This window comes from Pinus tabuliformis, chromosome 5_1 (genome assembly GCF_031772625.1).
Source record: "Pinus tabuliformis cultivar Carrire ecotype Pingquan chromosome 5_1, CPIR1, whole genome shotgun sequence".
Classification (NCBI taxonomy): domain Eukaryota; kingdom Viridiplantae; phylum Streptophyta; class Pinopsida; order Pinales; family Pinaceae; genus Pinus; species Pinus tabuliformis.
The window spans coordinates 209,906,345-209,919,635 of record NC_142305.1 but is presented as its reverse complement, the minus strand read 5'-3'; the positions used below and the strand labels follow the sequence as shown (position 1 = coordinate 209,919,635).

Here is a 13,291-nt window from a genome sequence, read left to right as displayed (position 1 = left end):
GAACAAGCACAAATAAACTTAAACCCAAAAACTTCTCATTAATGTTAGGAATTCATTTAGAAACATTTGACTTTAAACTATAGATGCGTAAAAGCATAGACAAACCTAATCATTTTACAAACCTATGTGCATTATATAACATTGTGTGAACATACTAAAAATTGTTGATTTTTTTAGATGCCTCATAAGATAGATAAACCTAAGTCCATTATATAACAATGTAAACACATTAAAAATTTTGATAAATTATTTCGGATTAATCACATTATGAGTTTTTGGTCAACGTTTCGAACCATTTAATATAGTTCATCGTTAGAAAAAACATTAAAAATTATTTGATTTTTTTTTTAATTTTGAATTTTAAATTTTAAATTTTATAAATAATTTAAATCAACAATATTATTTACCAAATTAAATTTATTTATATATAATATATATTATATATTTAAAAAATATAAAATATATATATAATAAATAAACGCCATTTAATTTATATAATTGCAAAATTTACCTAATAAATACAAAAACAATTTTAGTTATATAATAAGTTTTAAATTATATTAAAAGATTAAGTGAACCATCCTAACAAAAAATTTAAGATTATATTTAATTTATCAATATAAAATGTAATTATATATAAGTTATAATAAATTTTACATGAAAAATTAACTTATTATTATATTCTATATAGTATTAATATTCAATTTTTAATTTATTAAAGTAAAATGTAATTATATGTAAATTATGATAAAGTTTACGAAACAAATTAATCGGCTATTATGTTTTATATGACGTTAAACCATGTAAAAGATAATTATATAACAATTACAATGGTATAACAACACATTAAATTAAGTTCTATTAATAAAATTGGCATCTATATAAATTTAATATTAATAATTTAATTTTTAATTATTTATATCAATTATGTTAATAATGTTTTTGTAATTGGGCAGTAGGAACGATAGGGGTATTTTATAACCTCAATGGAAATATAGAAACAAGGTTCGTTTAGGGATTGGGAAAGGCAATGAACAATCAAGTTGAAGCCTTATTATTGTGGTAAGATCTGAAGATAGTTATCTCCAAAGGTCTAAGGCATCTGAATATAGTTGGTGATTCAATGGTTGTCATCCAAAGGTGTTCAAGGTCCTTCAAGAATAGGCATCTCACAGACACAGAAATTTATCCCATGTTTATAAGGATTAAGATCCTTCTGAGCAAATTCGATGATTTCAAATTATACCATATAAAACATGAGAATAATTGTGAGGCAGATATTCAAGCCAATATTGGTGTTGCATTAGAACAAGGAGCCTTAATCATCGATCAATCCCAACCTCAAATATGTCACGTCCCTTAAATGATCAAATAAATAAAATCGCATTGGGTGACAACTGGAATAAAACAAGCATTAAAGAGGATAGATAAAACATACTCGAGTATAGTCTCGAGGTCAAGCAGGAATATTTTGGGAAGCAAAGTCGGAAGCTGGGTTATATTAACTCCAGTTGTTGGCTCATGAATCTTAGTACCATGTTGAAGGCCAAGTGGAATACCTTCCGAATGATATTAAATGTGAAGGATTGGCAAGGCAGATTCAGTGCATTTCTCCAGCTTCTTAGAGTGGAAGCAAGTCAATTTGAATGAAAAATGGTGGGGGAAAGGATGGTGGATCTTGTCGTGTATGATCTGTTGAACCTGAGAATGATTTTAAATGTAATAGGATGTGAACATCGTTTGACAGGAAACATGGAATTATATCAAGGAATTGGGTGAACCAATTAAACCAAAGAATAATTTGTGTGCAGGGAAGGGTTGCTTGCAAAATGGCCTCAACAAGTCTTAACGGAAGCGGCGATAGTGCAGAGAAGCAGGGAAATTCAAACAATGGAGATATGGTGGCCATGGTAGAAAAGACAAGGAAGCGAGTAATTCAGGAGGTGCACGATGAAATAACGGTGGTTTTGACTCATCTTGTTAGGATTGGAAAGGATCTCGAGCCGCTACATAAAGCAGTGGAGCATCTGAACATTGAATGATTAACTTGAATTTTAAGGTGGACAGTATGGAGGTAAAAGTGGAAACAATGACTGTTGTAGTTCTTAATGAGATATTCAGATTGGGAGAAATTCCCACTCCAAATACAGTAGAAGGGGAGTGTTGACGTTGTTGGACCTACCAACATTCAGGGGATCTCCACGACATGAAGTCTCAATTAGACCTCACACCATTTGGTGTAGGAGTCACATCCAGAATATGGCCTGGTTGTCGATGAAGTGGGTTTTAATTATGTGTCTTGGTTGCAATAACGCATAGAGTGATGTATAGTGACTTTGGTGAGAACAAGTGTGTGACCCTGCAAAAAGTCAAGTGCGATGCATGAAGGTTCTAACACGCGAAAGGGAAAATGAGTGAGCCCCTTAGAAGCCTGTAATAGTACGCAACTTGAAAGGAACACACGAGCATAAATGACATCACAAGCTAATATGCAAAATAGTTCACAAGTTAACAGTGATGGAATTAAAAAATAACACGCATTCAATGAGATTCATACCAATGCAAATGAAATAGTTCATAAGCATAATAGTAAGTTAAATAACATACATTGCAAACATAACAAGAATAGTCCTACTATATTCACAACATATGCATGAAAATGTGTCAGCTCTGAGCTTTTATTAAGTGAAAGTTCCAATCATACATACACCATTGATGGACCACTAGCCCCAATAGTGGAACGTGAAATCAAAATCACTTGCTCGTCCAAAGAAAGATACTCCCTCTATGCTACGGAGAATCCAAGTCTCTCACAAACTTCCAAGCTCTTGATTCTAGGCCTAAGCCTAGCCAAAATCTTAGCTCTCAAAAGGCCTTTACATGAGTTATGAGGGTATATTTATAACTATAGGGGGTGACTCTTCAACTCCCCTTTGTGACTTTTGGACTTCCCAAACGACTCTTCAACTTATTTACAAAATGAATCATTCCATTACATCACGACTCTTCACATTCCAATATTGACACTTGAAATTCCACTTTTGTCCGTCGAACACTCTAAGGAAGGTGTCATCCAGTGAGGAAAATCCATCTACTATCTCTGCTACTGCTTCCATTTCCCCATGTGACATGCAAGGTGGTGCTTCCTCAAAGATAATCTTATACAACAGAATGAGGAAGTGATCAGTTAGCTTCTCCATTACCCCTTTGTGGTTGTACTCCGAAAGAAGCTTACAATAAATATACGTGGAAGGCCCCTGTGGTGTCCAATTCCAATTCATGTCAGGGAATGCATTGTGTGCGCAGATTGCATCTAATAAATATGCAAACATATAAAATCTAGTTTTCTCGCCCTTAAGAGGAATAAGGGTGTTAGACATATGGATCCGCAGTTGTTGAGCCAACAAATTTTCCTAGTTGAATGGTTTCCCTTTGTTCACAACCTGGTCCAATAAGAAATCCCACCCTTCAGGAAAGGTCTCAATGCTCCGCTGACCGTAGATTCAGGAACATAAGATGATCAAAAACTGATAGGCCCTCCTGAGAGATCTCATCTTGTATGTGTTGGTAGGTGTCTCCAGAACTTTGTTGGCTCTTTCACCCAACCTTTAACAATATCCTTGGTGCTCAAGTGGTTGGCATTCACATAGAAGTATGAATCCATGAGCCATTCTAGCTCAGGTAAGTGGTACATAAGATGATAGTCTGTTGCCATAAAAGAAGAAACCTTTTGTCTATTGGTACTGCCAAGAGTCATAGTCTTCGGATCTGTATGAGATAGTATCCTGTTAATAACATCTACACATGGAAATGTTGGGTACCTGCATGAAACCCTGTGTAACCCTGACTTCTATACATTAACATACACTTTTCGGTCTTCGAGATCTGCATTGAAGGTCCTTGCTGAGAAAATTTCATTCACATTTTGACATTGTAATAGATGGTTCTTTTTCCACAAAGAGTTGAGTGTCTGAGTATACTAGCAAGTAAACTGGAGTACTCTAAATTTCTTCTCCGGTACTGCTCTCTATGGTATCCTTTGAAGCATCTCTCTTGGGTGCCATGATAACAGTGACTGATGAAGAGAAATGCCCAACACTTGTAATACCAGTGAGAGGAAAAAGCACTCATGATATACAATAAATTAGCTTCAACAAATCAACTTACAAAGCAAGACCAGGCACAACCACATGCATTGACTCGGAAAATTATGCAATTATGGAAGTGAAGGGAGGGAGGATGACTGAGGTAATTGTGCATTACGTAGTCTTAGCAGCTAGTGATGCAACTTGAGGCTAGACATTGTGCAATGCGCAGTCCAGCCTAGGAAGACTGTGGGAGAGATTGTGCATTGCTCAGTCTTAGTGGCCAAGGTGGCATGCCTGAACCATGGAATTATTCAATGCACATTTGAGTCAGCATGTACTGCGCATTCCGAAGTCTCAAAGGCCAATTTGAGAGCTTGAGCCTTAGACATGCACAATGCCCAGCTAGACAAGGTGAAAATTGGCCAAGGGATGAGCAGATCTATCCAGTGAGAGTGTGGGAATAAAACATATCTCAGTGATAGTGCATGTTAAAGTGGAGATAGGAATAATTATGGATATATCATTGCAAAACAAGTGTGGAAGATCAAAATGCAAAAGGAAAAACAAACATGCAAGAAGAGTTGTTGCAATGGCAACCACTAATGAGAAAAAAACAAGAAAACTAATGTGACACTTGTGAAAGGAAAACAAAGGACCAAAGAAACACTTGTACAATCTAATATACATTAAAATTCCAGCAACCATGAAAATAAATGAGCTAAACAACACTCACAGAAGTCAAACAACAAAAAGGGATGAAAAAAACAACAAAAGACGACAAAAGCAAAACTCACCCGGAAAAGCACCGCAAATCCACTGAAAGATCCTTGATCTCCTTGGGAATGTTAGAGATCCAAGATCGAATGTATAAATGAGCTCTAGGGGTGTCAATTAAATAGACCTGAATTGATTGAGGCTTATGATGCACATGCCTAAAATCTAGGGAAAAGTGACACTTGGCAGAAAGTTAAAAAAATAGTAAGTGTGCCACCTTCAGGAAACTAATTAATGGATCCCTATTTTCTAGGGATGGTTTTTGTTTTCTTTTCCTTTTCAGGAAACTTGCATGCACATTGCCAAGAAGAATTGCGCAATTCACGAGGACTGGGAAACTTCTTGACTTAGTGCATTGCGCAGTTTCTAAGATCGAGGGATTCTTTACGCAGTTTCCATCATGAAGGTTGGGCTGCCATCCAAAACTGTGTAGTTCTCAAGTTCAAGGTTGGCCTACCAAGAAGGATTGCGCAATTCCTGGAGGCAAGGCAGGCATGCCTTCCAAGATTGAGCAGTTTCTAGAGGCAAGCCCATTAATGCTATAAGGTCAAGTCAGAAGGTTTCTTGTGACTTAGAAGATTTAGATCGAGATCAAAACAAGCTATAAAAATCATGCATAAAAGATAAGCCTTTGACATACCATGAATACTTGATGACAATAGAAGATAAGCTCTTGTGGATAAAAGGAAGCATCCAAAATCAAAGCATGGGCAAAATTTTGGAGGGTAGTTGTAGCAGCTAAAACAAGGAGGCAAAACAGGGGTGTCGTGGGTCCAATTTGATCCTGGTACCTAGTCAAATTGTGGAATCAATCCAGGAGGACAACCCACTAGAGAAGATGGAAAGCAGTGGGTAGACAGTTCCTTTATAGACTATATGTTTTGTCGTTTTGTAAAATTTTGTGGGGTCTTTTGGAGAAAATATAGTATAACTGTTGTACGTAGAATAGTTATAAATAATAGGGGTTGCATCATATACTCTTATGATTTATCTCTGCAAATCTTTGAATCATAGAAAATTTTGAATATAAAGGACCCGACCTGTTTCCAGTTTTGATATATAAAATTGCTACCCATTTCCTCAATAATAATAATAATAATAATAATAATAATAATAATAATAATAATGTTTTCTTAATTATATTTTAGTATTAAATGTTGAATGTAAAATAGTAATAATGATTTTAGATACTTAAAAAAATTATGTATGTTTGTATTTTTATTGTTTCATATTTCTTTTTATTGATGATGAAAATGTTGATAATTATTTTTGTGATAAAGAAGTTCTTCCTATCAACAATAACCATTAAAATAGGCATAAAGACTGGCATAACATGAAAATATGTATATAGAAATGCTACTCATCTTTAATGAGTTTTAAAAAAATAGAAAACTAAATTTAATAAGAAAAATTCAAAAATAAAAATATCTCGATTATCCTAAAAATTAGATTAATTAGATAAAATATTAGCGCAACTACATTAATAAATGTGGTTGATATACGTTCAACGTCTGTCAATAACATGCATAACCACATTAGTAAATATAATTAACATATGTTGATAAGTGCTATAAGTACGAATTATATATATATATATATATATATTATAAACAATATAATAATAGTGTATAATTGATAATAAAAGATACTATAACATGCATATAGAAATGCTACTCATTTTCAACTATTAAAAAACAAAAACAAACAAAACGATTTAATAAAATAAAATTCAAAAATACAAATATAACTTAATTTGTAATTAATTTACTTTTAAAAATCATTTGATTAGTCTAAAATTCGATTACTTAAATAGAATAAATATTAAAAATCAATAAAATAAAATAAAATAACATGTAATACAATGTAAATTTTAAAAAATTATGATGTAACCAAGTTTACTTATGAAGGTGAGCCTAAGCTTATTCTTCTAATTTAGAACTTACGCTCAGTTTTTTTACACACCCGTGTTATAAGATATTTTAAAGATAACATTCATCGTCGGGAAAAAAAATATTGTTTGTGTTGTTAATTTGTCTTTCCTACCTTAACGGCATAATGAACTAACTAGCATTTGCACCACATGTTGCAAAAGAAACGCCGTAAGGCAATGATATGAAAAACAATAGCATAGAAGAGAGAAGTCAAAATTTTATGCAAATGACATAAGAAACAACAGCATAGAAGAAAGAAGTCAAAATTTTATGCAATTTTGTTTCTTTACCGGTGTTTATTTTTTATCATCAACAAATGGCCAATTCGAGGCAATGCTAATCTACATTTTTGACAAAGAAAAATCAATAAAAGTCAAAAACAATTATGGATCTAGAATTGAATCGCAACACAGAGGTGTGCCTTACTGTCTAGCATGTATGAGTGGATATCACAATGAGACTTTTCAGAACATTATATACCTTAGTGTCAGACAAGGGATGAACAAAGAGGAATCCCAGATAAAATGGAGACTTCTGGCTTATTTTAAGTTTGATACATTATAAGTGCTACATGCTTTTTCCAACCCTAGCGTTGCTTCTGATCCTAAAAGAATTCCACAATGTTCTGATTTTTATTGAGAGCTGAGAAAGTGTTAAAACATGTGTACAAACTCATAACGTTAAAGAGGAGTATACTATAAATATAAGATTTATCCCACGTGTCTATCTAGTCCTGTCAGCAAATCTAAAATAACTGATCTTACCATTGGTTTAGGAGCCTATAATACAATTGGATGGATATAAACTCAATTACATCTTAGAAATCATGGGAAGACAATCATATGGATGGAAACGATAAACATACATAAATTTGAAAAAAGTGACTGCATCATTGCTTGTGTGCAGCATAAGGACACCCACAGGGAGATATATTTTGAATAACATCACTCCTCGGAAAAATCAAAGAGAGTGTATGCAAATTGTCACACAGAATAAGCCATGACGTTGTCGAGAATAACATGCTGTTAAAAATTAAGTACCTTATTCTTCAAATGATCAAAGTATTATCAAAACTTATATTGTTCTAGAATCTATTAGTTCCAACGATGTTTAAATTATTCTTCATTGTAGTTGTCTTTTTATTTCTGGGGTTAATAATACTTTGTATCTTATACCAGGAAGGTCAGACTTTTATAACTTTCTAGGTCCGGTTTTTATTTCAAGCCTTTTAAAAGTCTTTTGGTTAGTTTAAAAAGTATGCTGTAATGTTGTCGTAGAGTCCTCTATTACCAGAAAGCTGACCGATAGACTGGTTTTTGCTTCTGTTCACCAAATCGCTCTGCACTTACACTCAGCCTGTATAAGAAGTTGCATGTTTTTTTTATATTAAGAACATATTGAGAACTTGAATGATATCTACTTAAAACTTGAGAGTCAATATTATGTTTGGTGGTTCAATAAATCCCTGTAATTTTCATTCAACCAATTTTCGTGATTTAAAAAAAAAACAACAACAAATACAGACACCCAAACCTTTAGAGTTCATAACATTTTTCCAAAAGTTTTATCCCATGCTTCAAACATAACTGCGGGAGGATTCGCCCAATCACAAAACAGTGCTGCGTTGAAACTTTCCCAGTAACAAAACAGCTTTCCTCTGCACCAGGTACAAAATTATTCTGCCATTTTGGTCATCAATGTCGATCAAAATAGTGCAGTAAAAATTGCAGACAAGTACAAATAACATTTTCCTCCAATGAAAAGCAAGTGGCTCCTTCATAGCAGATTGAAATTGCAATACTCCAAAGACAGATGAAACAGTGATAGAAGGAAACAATGTGGCTCATGGATTTTTGGGTTGCAACTGTCTGAGAATTTTTAGTCCCATTGCTTCCCGTTGAATTCTTCACCATCATCAGGGAACAACAACAATGTAGAAGAAAATCACGCATTAGAAGATTGCATAGTAACCAACCTTTGTTTTTGGATTAATTGATTGTATCTGGCAGCCATTCGTCTCCCTGTATAAAGTTTCCAACAGTATACATTCCTACATTTCTCTCAGGTATCTGATTAGACCATGGCGTTCTTCCAGAAACCTTAGCCCCCGGCCCATAATTCTGGTATTCCCCATAGTAAAGCGTGTTAAGAGCAAAGTCCTCTATCCACGGCATCCATCCCTCAGGGCTAATGGCCTCTCCCAAATATGAATTTATGCAGATTGCTCTGGAGTACATCTTCCATGGCCGACCCAAATAGCCTTTGTAAATTTTTGGGTTGGCATAGTAAGCCCTCATATATTCTTCAGTTCCATTGATAGTGCAGTTACGGAAAACAAATCCTGTGGGCTCGGCTGGATCTGTTCGACCCTGTGCAGTGACAGGATCTGATGATCCTTTGTCTGAGTTTATTTGACGAGGACGCAGCAGAATGAGACAGTTTTCAAAGATGGCTGCCGAGTCTCCAAATATGAAGTCAACAGTGCCTTCTATTCTGCAGTTTCTATAGAACTGATGAAGAATATGAGTGTACAATGTATCCTGGTGGCCAAGAAAGGCACAGTTGTAGAAGGCAGAGTGATCACTATCTACTCTTAGGGCTACCGCTTGTTGACTACCTGGCCCTGCTGCATTTTCAAATGTTATATCCCGTGCTAAGAAGCCATCAACATTTACAGCTGCAATTGTGAAAACAAATAAATTAGCAATCCTCAACATCTAAAACGAGATTTAGTGGGATCGAGGAATATGGATTGATTGAATTTTCCTTTGATAAGAGTTCAAAACCAAAGAACGATGGTAATTGTAAGTATTAAATTCCATCTTTGTTTAGAAATAGCATACACATATTTATCTAGTTATCAGAATAAACAGAGGATCCGATTTTAGCATATGCCCATTGAAATTTCTCAAACTTACAAACCCCAATGCATGTTGAAAGACATTACACCTATCATATGAAAGGGTTCCAAATATCTTATTCTTAAAATGTAAAACGATAATTATTTTTTTTGCTGCTTTAATAGGATGAAAGAAGTGCAGAATCTGCAAAAATAAATGTTATTGCTCTCTTCTTTTCAGCAACCTACAATCTGAAGAAAAGCATTATTGCTTCCCTTGCAAATGACGGATTGCATTCCAAGCACTGCTGGATTTTGATTGTTTCCTTCTCCTCTCATTTGTATTTTGTTGATGCTTTCTAGATCAGCATTCCTTTGCAAGGGAATTAATCTGGGTTGAACTCAAGTAGAAAATTTCTCTCTCATTAATTGGATGGTCATTTTCACAATTGATTGTCTCCAAAGAAGTCTTGTCAGCCAAATCTCTACCTTTCCTCAGGCTTTTATGTTTAACCAGCATGCAGGCCCTCAGTGTTGTGGTTTGGCATTTTTATCCAGTAGTTCTTAGCAACATGGAAGAAAGGGCACACTTTATGTCCATGCAGAAGGAATTGGAAGCAATGGTAGTGGATTCCTTGGGCACAGAATTGAACAAGCATTTAAAGCCCTTTGGGTTCTGCAAGAAGACCCATAAAAATCTGCAAATGTATCAAAGAGAATTGCTTCCTAGATCATACTTGTACAATAAGTGATCATAGTAGAAGGTCATTTGATTGTGAAACCGTTGTGGGATTCAATCCAAGTGACCTGAATTTACTGTAGATAGACGTCCTCTTTGATATCCATGTTTATCTCCATTCAGGGGCTAGGATGTCACTAGGGCATCTAGAGAATAGCTAAAAGGAGGGAGGCACTCTTTGAAGAACTGAAGACGCCTTTAAAAAAACAGCACATTCACTAGACAAAGGGGCCTGTGGAGGCAATCTAAAAAAGGCAAAGGGCCAGATAGGAGTTTCCCGTGAAGAAAGAAGACAAGTCCAAAAATGCTCTCAAGGAAAAAGGGATGAATGCCAAACTGTTTGTACAATGGGTTATGGAACTGTTTGTTTATGCTAAATCATACACTGTAGCATGAGGAATTGGACTGTCTCAGCCTGCGCGCAGTCAGGTGGTAACGAGGTAGGCCCCAAGATTTCAACACCATATAGTACTATAGGTCTGTTAATTGTGTCAAAAAATGCATCTCAGAAGAGATGTCCTGAAAATGCATATGGAAGTATTGTCGGTCAAGCATGGAGAGAGACCTATAACCCTTTCTAAGTTTGGGTTGAAAGACATGCCTTAAGCTAAACCTAAGGGCTATGGATCAGATCCCATAGATGTATAAGCAATGGTAATCTCCACCTCGCTTCCTTTGAAGAAGAAGTGGAAGTTTGTTAGGGTGCTCTTGGATATTTAAATCACAACCTCAGTTTCACTAAGGTTCACCACCATCATTCTATGACCATCACATTGGCAGGGGCATCAAGCTATCTCTGAATGTCCCTAGGGGAGGAGGCTAAAAGGATCAGATCCTCTGCAAATAAGAATAAGGTAAACAAAACATGGTGTAAAACGTAAACATCTCCCTTGTGGAAGTACTCGCTCGGTTATGCTCTAACCCATTAATGTATATCCCATGGAATTTCATGAAAGCAACTATGAGACACTCAAAGATGCGAATTTCACGTAGTCTCCAAAACGATAATTCCCTTGGAACAGAGTCCAAAAGCCTTCTGAAAATCCACAAAGCAACAGGACTTTAGATGAGGGACGTCAGCTTCCTTGATAATAGCACACAGGCTAAAAATGTGGTCACTAGTTTCATAATCTCTTCTAAGACTTGGTTGCCCCATAGCTTTGAATTTGTTCCTCTCTATATGTTGAGAAAGCCACACGTTCATGCCCATAACATAGAGTTCAACAAAGGCACGCCCAATCATAATATTCCTGTAATTATTTCTATCAGAAATATCCTTCAATTGGAAGATGGGGTGGATGATATTTTGAGACCATGAAGAGGGAAAGCCAATGCAAATTCAACTTGCAGACCTTACTCATCTACTTCTTTGCTGGTGCTCAAGATCCTAACAGCTCTTTTAATGTCTCTTAGGGTGAATTAGTGACAAAAGGTGAGAGAGGAGAGAATATGGACTAAGGTTGACCTGAAAAATCACAGAGGGATGTGGTCCGCAAGAACCATGTGTAATGATCAAAACATGTTGGAAGAGCAGATTTTCCAATTTCAATTCAAGGCATCTCAAATCTGCCAGGAACCACACCATGATCAAACACAATAACAAAACCAAACTCAGGCAAAGAAATAAATTCCAACTTAATATGAAGAGGAAGAGGAACAATGATGAGCATTACCAACAGTTGCAGAGCCATATGTACTTGGAACACCAGGCAGGGATGGCACACGCATAGACCCCGTGATCATAGTCTTCCCCATGCCATCACCCACAAACATAAGATTAGTTTTACTGGGAGGAACCCTAACAATCTCCTTATACACCCCAGCCTTTATATGTATCACGAATCTCCACTTAGATTTATCCGGCGCACTGTTCACCGCCTGTTGAATACTCATAGAGGATTCATCCTTGGACACAGTCACATCGGGAACCAATTTATCAACCTCTAATACATCCCAAATTTGATTATAATGATGGTAATAATCTGCAGTACTAGAGGAATTGGATGATCTCTCTGTTTTTGGAGGCCTCCATAGGACCATATTCTGTCCGTATGTATCCAGAGCATCTACCATGCTAAGGGCATTGCTGGTCAAGCTCATGACTGTAAGAACAGGTTACGTTGCACAGCGGCTGCTCAGCGAGATTTGAAGCAGCAAAAAAACCCATTGTTTGATTATATATAATAAATTAAATATAATCAAACAATGTAGTGACTTATAGTTCTGCCATCTTAACCTGGTTGGAGTGTTCAGAAGTTTTCTTCGAGCAAGGATAGTAATCGACGGATTTCAAGGGGCAGGCCTGCCTCCCCTGATTCAACCACTCTGTCAAAGCGTTATCTGTCCTGGGGATCTCCATCTCTGTCCCTTCCCCAGCTCAGCAACAATGCTTGTCTCCCCCGATGCAGCTAACGAATCTTCCAGTGGAGTAAATACGCAGAGGAAAAATACGAAGACCGCCAAGAACAGCGAGCCTTAAGCTAAACCTAAGGGCTATGGATCAGATCCCATAGATGTATAAGCAATGGTAATCTCCACCTCGCTTCCTTTGAAGAAGAAGTGGAAGTTTGTTAGGGTGCTCTTGGATATTTAAATCACAACCTCAGTTTCACTAAGGTTCACCACCATCATTCTATGACCATCACATTGGCAGGGGCATCAAGCTATCTCTGAATGTCCCTAGGGGAGGAGGCTAAAAGGATCAGATCCTCTGCAAATAAGAATAAGGTAAACAAAACATGGTGTAAAACGTAAACATCTCCCTTGTGGAAGTACTCGCTCGGTTATGCTCTAACCCATTAATGTATATCCCATGGAATTTCATGAAAGCAACTATGAGACACTCAAAGATGCCAATTTCACGTAGTCTCCAGAACGATAATTCCCTTGGAATAGAGTCCAAAAGCCTTATGAAAATTCA

At 36.1% G+C, this 13,291-nt stretch overlaps 1 protein-coding gene and 1 pseudogene across 1 annotated transcript; both read right to left on the bottom strand.

The window, feature by feature from the left end:
* Nucleotides 1-8,286: 8,286 nt before the first annotated feature.
* Nucleotides 8,287-9,510, bottom strand: LOC149164137 (putative pectinesterase/pectinesterase inhibitor 51 pseudogene; annotated as a pseudogene).
* A 2,342-nt stretch (nt 9,511-11,852) lies between these two features.
* Nucleotides 11,853-12,472, bottom strand: LOC149164136 (putative pectinesterase/pectinesterase inhibitor 64). The gene has a single exon (XM_089430865.1). It carries the CDS (start codon nt 12,469-12,471, stop codon nt 12,007-12,009), a length of 465 nt encoding a protein of 154 aa, XP_089286991.1. The 5' UTR covers nt 12,472; the 3' UTR covers nt 11,853-12,006.
* Nucleotides 12,473-13,291: the final 819 nt, after the last annotated feature.

What these genes read in the sequence shown, in the direction of transcription:
- LOC149164136 (XM_089430865.1), bottom strand. Translation starts at nt 12,471, where the DNA reads ATGAGCTTGACCAGCAATGCCCTTAGCATGGTAGATGCTCTGGATACA.